Source organism: Asterias amurensis, chromosome 1 (assembly GCF_032118995.1).
Source record: "Asterias amurensis chromosome 1, ASM3211899v1".
NCBI classification, from domain to species: domain Eukaryota; kingdom Metazoa; phylum Echinodermata; class Asteroidea; order Forcipulatida; family Asteriidae; genus Asterias; species Asterias amurensis.
Genome location: NC_092648.1, coordinates 35544047 through 35560829, shown reverse-complemented (window position 1 = coordinate 35560829; position 16783 = coordinate 35544047). Strand labels below are relative to the sequence as shown.

Sequence of the window (16783 nt, the reverse complement as noted above, 5' to 3'; positions counted from 1 at the left end):
ATCAGCACTGTGCAGCACGGCGCCCAGACACTTTTTGTTGGGCGGACACTATTTGTCACGTAATACATGCCAAATAGTGTCCAGGGTCTACTGCGCATGCTCAGCGGACACTTATTGCCAGCGGACAGTTTTTGTCATGACACCGGTCAACTCGGTCCCAAATCAACTCGGTCCCAGTCATACGTTGACAGTTTTTTCACTAATTTCTCAAAAACTACAACACCACAGCAAGTAATATGTTAAGGGAAGCTTTCAACTATCATTATCTGCAAACTGTTTAAGTTTAGTGTAAATCTGTGGACACGATGGTGTGTCGTCGTCGTCAAAAACCCCTATTCAATTACGCACGTTCGTTTGAACGAAATCCCTAAACCTTCGTACTTTGTCGCGTGCAAAGTATATGGGCCCCGAACTCGGTTAGATTGTTATGGGTGCTGAACGATGGTAGGAAAACAGAATGAGCTGATGAGTAGACTCCCTCTCAAGAAGTCACAACTCATGATAGTTACATACTGCATGGCATTTACCATAGAGAATGTTTAACAATAACATGGAAGTGACTGCATCCAGTTATATTCAAACGCGTAGACTCATCTCAAGAAGTCACAACTCATGATAGGTACATACTGTATGGCATCCAGTTATATTCAAATGAAGATTACGTGGTTAATTAATTAAGATTTTTATTTTTTTTACATTTAGAGTAAAGCTTATGTTCTAAGCTACAATTTGGTATAATAAACTCACTCTTTCGTATTATGGTTTGGGAAATTAGGCTTAAAGAAAAAAACGTGTACAAATGCTATGGGTTTTAGGCAGAAACAAAGAATAATAATAATAATAAAAATAATAAAAATCTCGACGAAAACAATAGCTGTTCCGACTGGATCGGAACAGCTAATAAAAATCTCGACGAAAACAATAGCTGTTCCGACTGGATCGGAACAGCTAATAAAAATCTCGACAGAAACAATACCTGTTCCGACGGTAGGTCGGAACAGCTAATAAATTATCAACATTATAGGTGCAATTGTTGTTCTGTTGTTGTTCTATCTCATTGTTTGTTTTTGTGTCGGTCACTAGCTGTGTATTTTTTTTAGCTTAGTTTAGTAAAAATTGTGTTTTTTTACAGTGTTTTGAGATTGTTTCATTAAGACGCTATTCCTATTAAAAATAAAAATATAACCTTGTCTTTTTTTTCTGACTTGATGGTTGCACCTCAGTGCAGATGGATGAATTACATGATCTATAGGCATATCTGCACATGACCAGTTCTGTACTGTATTTGTTTGAATCGCCTGCGGCGCACATACAACTCGTTAATCAACCGATGAATATCAAAATGTATACGGATTCCAGTACTTGTAAGAGTGTGACTAATCAGCATGGCATGCAAGATTGATAATTGCAGTCCTGTTCTATGTTTATAAATTATTGCGCATACCATGAAGGTCATTTAAATACAAGTTTACCATGGGCACTTTGATCACAGATGCATGGATGGCATTCTAAGTGCTTTGTTGTTTGTATGCATTAGTGAGTATAATGTACACACTCGCTGCCTCCACCATAAATATTACATCATGTACACTACACTCAGTCGTCACTCACAGTAGAATGTATTGATGAATCCTTAGATCAACATGATCAAGGGCAGTTTTTGTTGTGCAAACCAAAAATCAATTGCAGCCCTGACTGTTGGTGTTTTTAATAGGTATTTTTTTACATTGTGCTGGGATTCTGCATTGAAGACCATGATTCATGAAGACCAACGACCAAAGGCCAATTCTATAGACATGATAGAGCTGCTTTTAAGCAGAAAATATTGCTTGTAACAATTTTCTGCTTTGGAAGCAGACATGTTCAGGATACGTGTACCAGTCACAAATTGTACATGTATGTGACTTAATAATCTAATATCATACCTCATTCTACATTACGTGTATTGCTTTTTTTAATTTTGACATAAATGTACATTATTGCATATAGGGGAATCAATGTGTGGTAAAGAGGTTTTCAACTAGTGGTTTAAACCCAACGAGGCCTGGTTCTTGATAAATGTTTTTGTCAAAAACCATCAAAACTTTTTGGTCAAAAAGTAAAATAAATGCAAAAGTTATAATTGTTCAATGATTTCTTTCAACACAACACCGCTCCAGCTATGAAATTGTAAGGCCCTCGGAAAAACAACTCTCCTTGAATGCTGAGCACGTCGCGCGTATTGCATGATGTGGCAAAACTGTCCCGGCCGTTGCTCTCGCCCAACAGGAATGAAGAAACTGTCTTATAAGCACAGTGCAAGCTCGCGTGTCACACCTGTGTTTCAACACTTTTTACTGGTCATTAACAAAGGTTTATACACACCCACATGACGCGCTCTCCACCAATAGGAATAGCGAACTGTCTGAGATATTTATGAATTATTGTTAATGTTTGACAGCATTGAATAAATAAATGTTACTGTAACATGTAATTGTTTGGCTGGTAACCTTATTCTGGTAAGCATACGTACACTGTTGTTGTGCTAAGCTAAAAGCCATTGGACACTTTCGGTAAACAGTATTGTCCAAGGCCCACACTTCGTGTATCACAACTTCTATATAAAACAACAAACCTGTGAAAATCGGTCATCGAAGTCGGGAGAAAGTAACGGGAAAACCAACCCTTGTTTCCGCACGTTTCCTCGTGTCATGACATGTGTTCAAAATAAATTCATGATTCTCGCTATCGAGAATTTATATTGTTTTAATGTTTTCTCAAAAAGTAAAGCATTTCATGGAATAATATTTCAAGATAAGTCTTTCATCATTACCTTCTGTAAACCCTGTAACGTATTTGTAAATCTGTGAACCTTTTTTTTTTTTTTTTTATTGTACCGAAAGTGTATAATGGCTTTAACATTTAAGCAGTTTTATGACATTGGGCCCAGACCATTGACCCAATTCACGATGGTAGAATAAATCCTGGACATGCCACTGTGCTAATACCAGAATACCACGCAGTGATCGAGCATTTTTAAAGCAATGTGCCCACATTTAGCTCATCATATCTTTGCAATTTGAATCAACAAGAGGCAGACTGTACAGACAGAAAGTAAATGACAGCAGCTGCATGTGTGACGTTCGTGCAAGGGGGGGGGGGACACCTACATGTTTGGGGTTTGATTTAAATTAAGGCAGATTTTAAAGTAAATGAATTTGAAAAAAAAATTATAATGGGACCTACACAATCCAATCCAATGATGAGAACATGTATTTTGGAGGGCAGTATACATTTGTAAATGAGCATTATTTAGCAAAAGAGACATTTTTACATTCTCAACAACATTAGGCCTGATGAAAACACGTTTGTTGTTCAGGCATGACAGATAACGAGATATTGCCCATGTGGGACTAATTAATAGTAATAATAATAATAATAATAGTGGCCTCTTAATAGCGCTCAGGTCTGTCACGCAGTGACGCTCATGGCACTTCAACATTATTACCCCGGTCACTGGGCCTTAAATCATTAATAAAATTAATAAAAGCTTGGCCTAATAAGCAATTTGGGAGTCATCAGGCTTATTTCGATTGAATCAACAAAATATTTTTGACGCTGATTTGTAGGGGTTTTATGGCCAGAATAGATAAAGATATACAAGTTGACCAATTAAGTGTCAATTTCATAGCTTGCAATTGTTGTGCGATCTGAGCAGAACCTGACCTGTGGTGTATTGTCATGATCAAACTTGCCTAAAAGATTGCAGAAATGATATTTGGTTCTTAAAGGCACTGGACACCTTTGGTAATTGTCAAAGACCAGTACTCTCACTTGTTACAACACACAGACACAACATGTTTTATTTACATGTAATAACAAATTTGTGAAAACTTTGCCTCAATTGGTCATCAAAGTTGCAAGAGAATAATGAAAGAAAAAACACCCTTGTTGCACAATTAGTATGCTTTCAGATACAAAATAAGAGGCTTCAGGCCTGAAAATCTGTTACTATTTGAGAGATAAATAACTACTTTCTCAAAAAGTACGTTACTTCACTGGGAGCCGTTGCCCACAATGTATTATACTATCAACAGCTCTCCATTGCTCGTTACCAAGTATGTTTTTATGCTAACTTACCAATAGTGTCCACTGCCTTTAACAACAAAGTGTAATGAATTTATTGAATACAAGGGCTGACCTCTAGATACGTCAATTAAGCTTTTTACTGATTTGTTGAGGGAAAAAGAAATGGAAATCAGAGTAATGTATACTTGTAGGAACAATATCAAGCCTGCTTAAAGAGTGTGGGGGGGAGACTCTCAACCCCAACCTGCAAAGGTTCCAGGCCTTATATATGTTGGGCGCGATCGGTCAATCTGCGCGATCAACCGATCGCGCTGCGCCATTGAAAGATCAATTAAGTCGCACAGCAATCGGTCGATCGCGCAACAATCGGTCGATCGCGCATCAATCGGTCGATCGCGCAATCAACATCTTTGCTCGATTGAACGATCCCGCTACGAGTATTTTTTCCCGTTATCAGCCGATTTGGGTTTGCGCAATCGACCGATCGTGCAGGAAAAGTTTTGCGCGATCAACCGATCGTGCAGGAAAAATTTTGCGCGATCTACCGATCGTGCAGGAATGGGTTTGCGCGATCGACCGATAGTGCAGGAATGGTTTCGCGTGTTCGACCGATCGTGCAGGTAAACCATTCCTGGGGGCGATTTCTCAAAGCAATAAAATTCATTGCAAGACAAATTTCCAGTATCACCATAGTGATTTATATTGTAACGTCACACTTTAGTTAGCAACTACGATTGATTTGCAGTTACAACCAATCTTACATCTTTGTGAATTCGGCCGATCGCGCCAAACAACTTACCTGCACAATCGGCCGATCGCGCCAAACAATTCCTGCACATTCGGCCGATCGCGCAAAACCATTCCTGCACAAACGGCCGATCGCGCAAAAACATTCCTGCACAATCGGCCGATCGTGCAAAACCGTTCCTGCACAATCGGCCGATCGCGCCGAGCCATTCCAGCACGATCGGTTGATCGCGCATGTTCGTTGCCAAATGTTGCGGGATCGACCGATTGTTGCGTGATCGGGCGATTGTTGCGCGATCTACCGATTGTTGCGCGATCGACCGATTGCTGAGCGACCAATAGATATTTCAGTAGCGCAGCGCGATCGGCAGATTGACCGATCGCGCCCAACATACATAGAGGCAATGAAGACAATTGCCTCCATGCCCCCTGGACATTGCCTTGGTGCCCTTGAAATGCTCCAGTAGAAATTTACAATTTCCCCAGTCATAGGGTGTCCTTTACCAAGGAGAAAATGCCTTGGTGCCCTTGCCCTTTCAAAAACGAGCATACAGATTATGTACAGGCCTGAGGTTGAAATGGAAGGATGCTTGAGTACCAGTACATACCTGCATTGGAGAAGGCGGTCCCAAATTGCTCTAGGTTATTTGCTTTGATGAATTTCATAAACTCGCTCTGTTTTTGCCAATGGATTCCAGCCAGGCAGATGAAGACCAAGAACAAGATCAAGAGAATGAATGACCACAGACTGGTCTGTTTGGCCATCACTGTCAAAATAAAACAAAATCACATTTTATGTTAGAATTCAGTAGTTCAGTAGGTCTGCAGATCTTCTTCAATTCCATAAAGCACATTCCACCATATTGGTCATTTTTATAGAGCTGCTAAGCAGAAAATATTTAACTTTTTTGCTCAGCAAAATTTCTCAGGATATACCAGTCACAAATTGCACTTGTGACACAATGGTACATGGTAGTTTGGCTGGTTATCCTGGTAAGCAGAATTTTGTTATTCTTAATTATGTTGTGAAATTTGGCCCTGGCATGTTAACGGTATTGGTCCAAAGGTCCACACTTCGTGTAGAGAAGCCTGAAAGATGTTATGAGCAAGGCGTTTCAAGAAGGCAAGAAACCAAGCTTCCGTAATGGCCAACTTTACATCAATGGCCAAAAATATACTCCCAAGTCATAAATTCCCCAGTCGGACTGATCAACCTACTTCTGTTGTAACCAACCGGTGGTAATCAAACGTTAATTTTCAACCATTGGAGCAGTGCTGTTCGTTTTAGACAGTGTCAGTAAGAAATTGTAATGTCTTTGTATTTCCCGTTGCCCTCTCTTATGTTCAACTTTTGCATTTATAATTTAGTATCTGTGTTTGTAAACTGTTTTGTACCTCGTTATTTCTTGTATCGTGTTTTTCCTGTCGGTCAGCATTTTTATGAGTTTATTTTCCTTGTGCACACAAATGATCTAAAGGGAAATAGATTATTGTAATGAATATCGAAGACGAAAATGATGATGACATTCCATTTTATTTATCTGATAATACTCAATATTATTCCATAGAGCAATTTCCAAAGCTGGCTGATGATGGCTGTATTTCCTTACTGCATGTTAACATTAGAAGTCTTCAAAAAAATATAGATAAACTTAAAATTGTTTTAAATTCAATCAACCATAATTTTTCTTTTATTGCACTTTCTGAAACCTGGCTTAAATCATCCCCCCACAGTTACTTTTTTTTGCCTGGGTATGAGCTCATCGTGAACAACAGACAAGGCACAAAGGCTGGAGGTGGAGTTGCCCTCTATATTTCGAATAAACTAAATATTACTGTTAGGGAAGATTTGAATATTTCAGACATGAAGGACCCATGCTTTGGAACATGCTTAAGGAACGACTTAAAGCCTCCAAAAGTGTATTTATTTTTAAACGTGTCTTTAAAACTGACATACTGAATTCTTATTGTTGATGAGTGTTTTACAAATGTAATTGTATGCTTTGAACCGTGCTACTGCGGACCGGGGACGGGTGGTCTCCCGCATGGGATTCCTGTGTATATTTGTTATCACCCATAGTCACACTTGTTTAAATCCCCCGCTATGGGATCATTTGTTTCGGTCGATACTGTATTTGCTGACCGGCAAGACTGCTGTGTGTGTTTTGTCTTAAGTCCAGTCCTCTGTTTGTGTCTGTTTTTTTGTTTTGTTTCAGTGTTTACTAATTATTCTTTGTAAACATGCATATGCATTGAGACCTGCTGTTATATTTTGTTCATTGGTGGCTCGACTCGACCACGGACCTCTACGGTTCACTTGATATTATTTATAATCTCAATGCATATGCATGTCATTAGGGACCATTGCCTACAAGCTTTGCTTCTTAAATGGATCCCTCCGCAGTGTCAACATTGTTATGCATCTATTTCTTTAAACCTATGTTGTTAAACAATTATTTTTCATTGTTGTAATAATTTCTTGTGACTGCTGTTTGATATTGTTTTTTTTTGTTTTTTTGTCTTTTGATACTGTGGAAATAAAATGAACCTTGAACCTTGAACCTTGTATCACAACTTTAAATATAAAATAATTAAACCTGTGAAAATTTTGGGTCAATCAGTCATCGCAGTCGGTAGAAAATAACAGGAAAACTCACCCTTGTTTCCGCACGTTTTGCTGTGTAATGACATGTGTTTAAAATAAATCCGTAACTCTCGACATCGAGAATTGATGATTGTTTTAATGTTTTCTCTGCGTTCAACAAGATCAAACATTGTCAAAACGTGGAAAGGAACTGATCACTCCATTCATTGATTGGGAGTTCAGCCAATGAGTAAGAATTTGTGGACTGATGCCTGTCCACTGAATTGAACACAAAACAGCACCCATCTCACATTGTGATCCATGGAGGATTCTACATGCTCATTCAATCAGTAGGGAAGGATGGTCAGTCGTTTCTGAACTAACCTCCATCCATCATCATTATCAACCATCAAACAAACGTTCCCATCAAACAAACATATCTTTCATTCCGAACACATGTAAAGTTCCCAATTAAACGACTAAAACCACTAATATAATAAATACTCGTTTGTATGAACACAATAATTTTACATAATTATATGAGCTACAAACCTGCAATCTATGGGGAGCTCGAGATGTCAACATTTCTCGAAGATGAAAAATTTGTCAAATATAAAATCTCTATATCGACTCCGAGTAATTGAAAACGCAGCCTTCAAATATTAGTGTCGAATTTGCACCGTATTTGTGTACATTGTTTTTAACTCGGAAGGCTTTGTTTTGTGAATGTCAGATATCTAAGTTGATAAATATTGCTTTTGCTTTGCAACATTAAATCTCAAGGGGTGTCAGACTTAAGTGATAGCGACTGTGATAGAGGAAGGGACGGAGAAATAATATTCGATACTCACCAGATCGTTTTGGTGACAACATTGCACATGGAGTCGACAGCTGAAGTAGTCAGGTGCCTTTTTACAAAAGCGTGTAAACTTGTTTTGATAAGTCTAAATAGAATTCTTAATGTAAGGCAGTACAGTTTTTTTTGCAGTGGTCGGTCCACGAGAAGAAAATGGTGAGTGGAATTCTTTATTATTATTGTCTAGTTTATTTTAGTGTTATTGTCTAGTGTAATTGAAAACTAAATGTTTGGACTAATCATCCCTCATTATTTTGATTTACAGGGGAAGGATACGAGAATCAAGAAGTATGCTGCTATGAAACGAATGATTTCGTTGCGGGATACAAGAATGTGAGTACAACGTGGTTTTCATTGGTCATGTGGTCAACTCGACTCTCACGCTGTGATCTGTGTTGCCCATTAAGAACCCCTTGACCGACGAGACAGTCAAAGGTCGAGTTGGTCAATTAAACATTACGAACAAAACACAGGAATGTTAAAATTGTAAATAGAAATTACGGAATTACAATCGTACATAAATTAAAGGGATTTCTTAATCTAGAATAAATCATATATTATTATTACTTTATTAATAATATTTTTATTAGGCCAAAATTCAAAAAACAACAAAAAACACTTGATCGTCCCCGCCTGCATCCTTTTTTGGGGCCGCATCCGCCTAGGAGCTTTTCCCGAATCTAACGTGATGCTGTCGAACACTTGTAACCGTCTGTTTCATAAAACAATATTTAGTTATTTTTAATTTTAGTGAAAGTGAATGCCTACCATACCAGCAAATCCTTTTAGTGTTTAATAATTAAAGTGATTAAACTTTAATGTTGTATTTTTATTGGATAACTTTCCGTATGACATGGTCACCTGTGATGGTGGCAACACATTACACTTTTTCACACATTTTTACAAAAAGGGATATCTCATTCTCATTGAGGTAAATTACATACTGTTATTATTTCGTGTCGAATGAAAAAGTGGTGGCGCCATACCAAAACTTTTCCTTTTTGTCATTCATCATTACTAAATGATTGTAAAAAATAAGTTGCGATAACGTAACCCTCCTGCCGACATTGTAACACGATTCATTTTTAAGTTTAGAGTTAAAGTTTTTGTAATTTATTTAATTTCTTATTATTTTATTAAAAAGACATGTATTTCAAATTTTAAGGAAAACCCAAAAAATATTCTAGACCCAGTTACTACTAGGGCGCTATACTCCTTTTTATTATTGATTTGTCATTATCAACTGATAATAAAAACAAATGAGAAGAAAAAAAGGAGTACGGCGCCTCAGTTACTGGGTCTACTAAAGTTCTATCATCTGGAAGGTGGGACGGAAAAAGAGCGTTCTCTAGTTCTGCTCCTCATGCAGCCCTTTCTCCCTTCCTTAATCAGTTTGTTTTACGGCACACTAGTACAGTTCAGACCTCACCATCCAGGATCCAGTCCACTCCCTCTTTCCTCCATGCCTGAGACCAAAACTTCAACACAAGGCTTTACAAATGAGACCAACCTATCAGTCACAAATTCTTATTTTTTGAACTTTCCTAATGATCAACAATAACTTAATTTCAATTAAAGGTTATGTTTATTTTTCCTCTCTTTGTTCCAGACAAGAAAAGGACAGGAAAAAGAAGAAGCCACCACCCAAATGGAAACAAGATGAAGTTGCTAAAATCAAGGAACGTGAGGTCCCACAGTACTCCTCAGCACTCTTCTTCAAATACAACACACAGCTTGGACCACCCTACTATGTCCTTGTCGATACAAACTTTGTGAATTTCTCAATCAAGAACAAAATCGACTTGGTACAGGGGATGATGGATTGTCTCTATGCTAAATGTAAGTAATTGTAATTGCAATAAGTGTGAACCCCTTCATCGTCTTGATGGTTGCAGGTCTGAAGGCAAAGATGAACTATGTTATAAAGTTTGGCAAATTTGTTTGGACCCTTTTCCACACCTTAAAGGCACTGGACAATATTGGTAATTACGTGATTATTAAAAACATTAGCCTGCATAAAAAGTTACTTGGTTACAAGTATTGGGGAGCTGTTGATTGTATAAAAACATTGTGAGAAACGGCTCCCTCTGAAGTAACATAGTTTTTGAGAAAGAGATAATTTCTCACCTAAATAATAAAAGACTTCAGGCCTGAAGCCTTTTATTATCTGAAAGCACACACAGTTGTGCATCAAGGGTTTGAGAGAGTGAGATTACTGGTCTTTGACATTTACCAAATATGTCAAGTGCCTTTAAAGCATCTAGAAATCTGATTCAGTTAAAATGTTGAAAACAAAATGGCAACAAAATATGCAAAATTTCAGCACATGGTCCATTGTAGCTCTTAGGTTTTAGGGATGTCATCAAAAACTTTGGTCAATTTCAAACCTTTGGTCGGAACTTGGTTTGTTAAAGGCGTGGACACTATTGGTAATTACTCAAAATAATTATTAGCATAAAACCTTTCTTGGTGACAGGTAATGGGGAGAGGTTGATGGTATAAAACATTGTGAGAAACGGCTCCCTCTCAAGTGCCATAGTTTTCGAGAAAGAAGTAATTTTCCATGAATTTGATTTTGAGACCTCAGATTCAGAACTTGAGGTCTCAAAATCAAGCATCTAAATGCACGCATCTTTGTGTGACAAGGGTGCTTTTTTATTTCATTATTATCTCGCAAGTTCGATGACCGATTGAGCTCAAATTTTCACAGGTTTGTTATTTTATGCATATTACGTGTATGTTGAGATACACCCACTTGTGAAGGTTAGTCTTTGACAATTACCAATAGTGTCCACTGCCTTTAATTTTCTGTAGTGGCAACCTTTTATCAATGATTTACCTTAGAAGGAAAACAATGGCAGAAAAGTGTGGCATAGTATAATTAGAGATTCTGAGGCATCTTGGAGTATGCACCTAAAGGAAGGTTGTTTATTGGAGTGATTGTTTGGTATTTACACTTTGTCCTTTTGTCTGCGAAGGTATTCCATGCATAACTGACTGTGTGCTGGCTGAAATAGAGAAACTTGGGCGTAAATACAACGTTGCTCTGCGAACAGTGAAAGACTCAAGGTTTGAACGTCTTCCCTGCATGCATCAGGGAACCTATGCTGATGACTGCCTTGTACAGCGTGTGATGCAGGTACTGTCAACTTGAGTTATAAAGAGCACCGTTAATAAGAAGTTCTGCTTTTTAATTAAGAGTTTTTTAAAATCCTGAATCTCGATTTCTTGTTTTCTTTGTTTATAACAATGTTTCTACACGTAAATAAGACTTGAAGGTGTGCATGGTGGATGGAAAATAGACGAGAGAAAATGTGCGGTGACACCATGTAGATAAAATCTCTTTTAAGTGATGGTGGTTTTCTTGAGAAGAACCAGAGGGCTCGACGTTCCAAAGAGTGTACTCTGTCCGTCGTTAGGAGAGTCATTTGGTTCTTCTCAGAAGAGATTTATCTACATAGTGTCACAGCAAATAATTTCTTATATCTTACAATGTTCCTGTTATATACATGTACATGTATAGAGGCAGTTTGACCAGTCCCAGCGATCTTGTTAAAGCGAGAGTCAACTGTACATAAAAACCATCAACAGTATGGTGCCGTTTGGTATGGCTATTGGGTAGAGGTCATTATTTGGATTACCGGGATACGAATGTCACATTCCTGAATTTGAAATTAGCCAAAACGGGACATAACCTTTGGTAGAGAGTTTCACACACACACACAAGAGAGGGTAAAATCAAACGCAATATCAACAAATTCATTTATACAAGAGAGCAATATAAACAAAACACAATCTGCTTAAAAGTTAACATCATGAAGGCTCCACCCATTATGTTTGTTTGGGGTGCGGTACGTGGGGTGTCGGCACCAGGCCCACTGAACACCATTTATAAAAATGAAGTCTACGATCTTTACGGGCCAATTGGCCATAAAAACCAAAATCTTGTTACCCTGTAATGCAAACTTAACTTTGTATAACTAGTTATTTCTCTCAATCAATTCACTTCGTGACAATGAACTGATTTGATTACTGTGCTTAAAAATTGGGCTTGAATAAAGAAAGGGCAATATTTGATTGTGTTGTGAGAGAAGAAAGTTCAAGATTTCATTTGGTTTATTTGCTTGTGGAAAAAGAAAAGGCAGGATTTTGTTGGGTTGTGGAAGGATTTTGTTTGCAAAATCCATATCAAGGTTAATTAATTTTGATATTTCAAATGTATTTATTTTTTGTTTTTGGTATGCAAGTCGCCTGACACACAAGGCCTGAAGGCCACTTCAAGGTGTGGGCTACAATTATTTTTTTCCAGAGGCCATTGCCACCTACTTCTAGGGCTGAAACAAGGTTACCCCTTTTACAGTCCATAGGAATGTAGGCTTGAGTATCATCAATTCGAAGCATGGCCGGTAGAGCAGAAAGCACTAACTCCCCAATTTTATGTAGCAAGTGTCACGACCGGGATTCGAACCCATACCTTGCTGATCAAACACCAGTGCTTGAATCCGGTGCTCTTAACCGCTCGGCCATGACACTGCCACAAAAAAATATGAAAAACTTAACAAATATTGAATACCGATCATCTGCTTTTGTAATACTTACGTCTGGTCTTGTTGACTTTATGGTGCAACTGAGTATGTTTTGTTGGATCGTTTACTCATCTTAGTGACTTTTCTTTTCAGCACAAATGTTACATTGTTGCAACTTGTGATCGTGATCTCAAGCGGAGAATACGCAAAGTACCCGGAGTGCCCATCATGTTCCTCTCCCATCGAAGGTAAGAGATCTTGAAGAGATGTTTGATATTTTGTAAGATTTACCCTTGAAATCCAGGAGGTGCTTTTTATCTGTATCCTTTGCCTCCATTGACCCTAGCTTAACCACCCACTTGTAAATTTTATATACTCTTTGGTTTATTTCATAAAAACATTACAAAGGAATGAACAGTACGTATGACAACCGATATGGTTGAATTGCACTGGAACATGTACAGTATAAAAAATTCCTTAAAAAAAGCAAAATATTAAATAGTTAAATGGTAACATCCAACTACAGATTTGCTTGATTTTGTTGTTGTTTTGGGTTTTTTTTTTTTTTGGGGGGGGGGGGTTCTATGCAATTATCACAAGGTTCTTCCCAGGGTTTTTCCAAAGCTGGGAGGCCTTTTTGGCCCAAATTTTGATGTTTTGCCCAAGCAAGCTGAGTTGAAAGAAAGTCTTTGGAATGTTTTTGACTTGGTGTTTATCTTGGTTTAAAAAGCTCTACTGTGCAAGCTGCAGCATTCTATATATTTTTCTTGTGATGCTCTTGGTGGAAATCTTTATTTTCTTTTGTGTATCACCACAGTTTTGCACACAATTTGAGCATTATTAGCACAATACTCTACCATTGTTTGTGCATATTGAGAACCCTGCATCAACCTGGTGTAATTGTCTCAATATTAACGTCACAAAAATTGACTACTCGTTCTGGTACTTCACAAGCATGCTTATGATCTTTGTCGTATAATTTCCTTTGTCTCTCTACAATAGGCATTTAAAAATAAATGTAATACTAGTACAAACATGACAAAGAACAAACTTTGAGAATTGCATTGTCAGTGTCTTTTCCGGAGTTTATTATAAACATTGTTTTTAATATAATATTTCTGGTGGCAAGTCTTGTGTTAAGTTACTTTACATGCCCAAGTTGCACGTACATGAGTGAAAGTGGGACTGCTAAAAATGCTACTACAATTCAGTACGTAAAAAAACAACTAAACGGACGATAACGGTTTAACCTCTAGGGCTATTTACATGCATTCATATCATGAATTAACACAGACCAACACAGTTTCCACTGTTGTGAACTCATAAAACTTTGACATCACTTTTTCACTGTGTATCATAATCAACTAGTCAGAATTTGGTTGTTCCTTTTTCATTAGGACGAGTTAAAATTATATTGACCCACTTGTGGCTCTTCATGGCTCAATTTTGGGGTGAAAAGCCATAAGACCACAGGGCTTGTCACTTGTAGCTCAAAATATTAACTGTTCTAAAATTGTTTTTCCAAAGATTCTTTTTTTAGAAGATTTATTTCATTTGTCTTCATGATTTTAAGTCTACTTCCTATAAGCTAAAGTAGTATTCCAGTCTACTTTCTATACCATCCGCCCTGGTAATAGTTTAAAAGCAGGACAGTTCTTTTCAGAACTGAGAAGTCTCCAGAACCTCCGATTATCTACTCCGCGGCAGTAGAATAAAGCAAGACAGTTCTCTAAGAACAAACTCTACCTGGCAAGTAGATACACACATTGTGTTACCGCAAACCATATACATTGATACCTCACCATGCAATGCCTCAAATCCTATATACCTCATTACTCAATAGTTTTGAGATGTATTTCATCAGGAGTCACCATTTGAACATAAATTTTGCTTAACAGGTATTACATAGTGAGGTGTTTCATTCATTAATATTCAATTCAAAAACACAAGACAGTCGGACTTGTCTGGTCATAACTTCACTAGACTGACACTAAATCTAGTGGCCCCGGGTCCAGTATATTTAATTTAATCTATTTTTTCCCTTATCTTCTCTCCACAGATATACCATTGAGAGGATGCCAGATGCCTTTGGAGCACCAAAGGTTTGAGTTGTTCCAGAGAACTTTTAGGATAATTTATTACAAAAAGTAAAAAAAAAAAAAAAAAATCCCTGTGCATTACAGAGTTGAAATGTTTCCCAGTACGGCAGTTCACACACATGATACTCAACAGGGGTCTTATTTTAAACAGAACTTTATGAATACATGTACGACTATGTACATAGTTTCCCTTGTGGTTTATGTTGACTATAAGTACAGTTAACATGTCTGCATTGACAGAAGTGTCGAACACCATCAATTTCATAAAACCTGTAAGCACAACAACTTGCTAAGTCTTGCTAAGCAGAAATAGGTTACCAGCAAAAATCACATGTGTTCATTGGGTAACCGGTGTCCCACTCAATATTTGCTAAGCAAAGAAGTTTGTGGAGCAGTTTTTCTGCTTAGCAGCTTTATGAAGTTGTGCCCTGGTTGTGGACCTTGTCTAACAAACAAGAGTTACAAAAATGGCTACCTTGTGGAGAAAGCATTAGCTATAAGTAGTTGAGATAAATTTGCTTCATTTGTGTTTTTGAATTAAATTAAGTGGCAGATCCTTCATGCTCTACTGGGCAGTGGCGGTTTCAATTTCATGGCACGACTTACACCAGTTTTCGGTGTTTACTGCTCTTACATTGTGTAGATACACAAACTTTTTCAGTGTAGAATTGTGCAGTAAGCAGTGCCATGTAATGGGAACAAGATTGCTAACAAATGCTTTGCATTTATCTTGTAAAGCCAGTGGACACTATTGGTAATTGTCAAAGACCAGTCTTCTTGCTTGCTGTATCTCAACATATGCATAAAATAACAAACCTGTGAAAACTTGAGCTCGATTGGTCATTGGAGTTGCGAGATAACTATGAAAGAAAAAATCACCCTTGTCACACGAAGTTGTGTGCTTTCAGATGCTTGATTTCGAGACCTCAAATTCTAAACTTGAGGTCTCGAAATCAAATCCGAGGAAAATTACTTCTTTCTCGAAAACTACTCCACTTCAGAGGGAGCAGTTTCTCCCAATGTTTTATACTATCAACCTCTCCCAATTACTCTTTACAAAGTAAGGTTTTATGCTAATAATTATTTTGAGTAATCACCAATAGTGTCCACTGCCTTTAAACAAAACTAGAATAAATACATGATGTTTGGATGATTTGGCTCGATTAACTGACCATTTTAACAAAGAAAAACTTACATTTCTTCACATAAAACTTATTTTTCAAGTAAAAAATGTAAAGTTTACAGTAACATAAAACAGTTCCAGTTCTTGATGCATGTTTAAACACAGAATTCAATATTTTGCTGTACACTTGGTTGATGTCGTTACTAGTGTATGGTTCTATGCTCATGAAAATAGCTATAATTGTGAGGTCCAACAATTTCAAATCAAACAATATCATGGTTAATTTCTGATTACAAAAAGTATCATAGTTGGCTATTGAAATTGTACATCAATATAGTGTTAATATTTACAAGAAATCTATGTACACAAACAAAGACAGAGATCTGCATTTTCTTCATTGATTGACAAGACTTATAGTTAGTTTGTAATGCCACTTAATATTTACAAATGATTAAAACAAAGCACTGGTAAAACTTGCTGCTTTAGTTAATGCTGCAGGGCAGGACTTCCAAACTTTCAATGTTAGCATGGACAAGGGCATAGGTTTGTACTAAACTTGCCTTTGGCCATGTTGTCATTGGCACAATATACTCAGTTAATTATTATTTACACTTTGTTAAAGGTATAAGTTGACTGTAAAGTTGTAAAGTGTTCAGACATTGTCAGACTAAAATAAAATGTCATGGATAAGACATACACAAATTGTGCATAAGACTCAAGTTATGTTTCCAAGTCAACAGTATGTGGGTTCAAATCCCTATTGATCAGTTTGTCTGCTTG

General features: G+C 37.4%; 2 protein-coding genes across 2 annotated transcripts in view; one reads left to right on the top strand and one right to left on the bottom strand.

Moving 5' to 3' along the window:
• Positions 1 to 8073, bottom strand: part of LOC139938293 (apoptosis-resistant E3 ubiquitin protein ligase 1-like) — a 38570-nt gene extending 30497 nt beyond the window's left edge. The window contains exons 1-2 of the mRNA XM_071933714.1: positions 7952 to 8073; positions 5424 to 5582 (exon numbers count right to left, since the gene is read on the bottom strand). Of these exons, the coding sequence (XP_071789815.1) occupies positions 5424 to 5580 (157 nt within the window). The 5' untranslated portion in view covers positions 5581 to 5582; positions 7952 to 8073. The remainder of the gene's footprint in view (positions 1 to 5423; positions 5583 to 7951) is intronic.
• Positions 8074 to 8338: 265 nt separating this feature from the next.
• Positions 8339 to 16752, top strand: LOC139938283 (rRNA-processing protein FCF1 homolog). The gene is made up of 6 exons (XM_071933702.1): positions 8339 to 8411; positions 8521 to 8588; positions 9865 to 10094; positions 11234 to 11394; positions 12935 to 13029; positions 14841 to 16752. Exons 1-6 carry the CDS (start codon positions 8409 to 8411, stop codon positions 14887 to 14889), a joined length of 606 nt encoding a protein of 201 aa, XP_071789803.1. The 5' UTR covers positions 8339 to 8408; the 3' UTR covers positions 14890 to 16752.
• Positions 16753 to 16783: the final 31 nt, after the last annotated feature.

What these genes read in the sequence shown, in the direction of transcription:
- LOC139938283 (XM_071933702.1), top strand. An exon ending in TCGTTGCGGGATACAAGAAT is followed by an intron (nt 8,589 to 9,864) that starts GTGAGTACAACG and finishes TCTTTGTTCCAG; the next exon opens with ACAAGAAAAGGACAGGAAAA. An exon ending in GGATTGTCTCTATGCTAAAT is followed by an intron (nt 10,095 to 11,233) that starts GTAAGTAATTGT and finishes TTGTCTGCGAAG; the next exon opens with GTATTCCATGCATAACTGAC.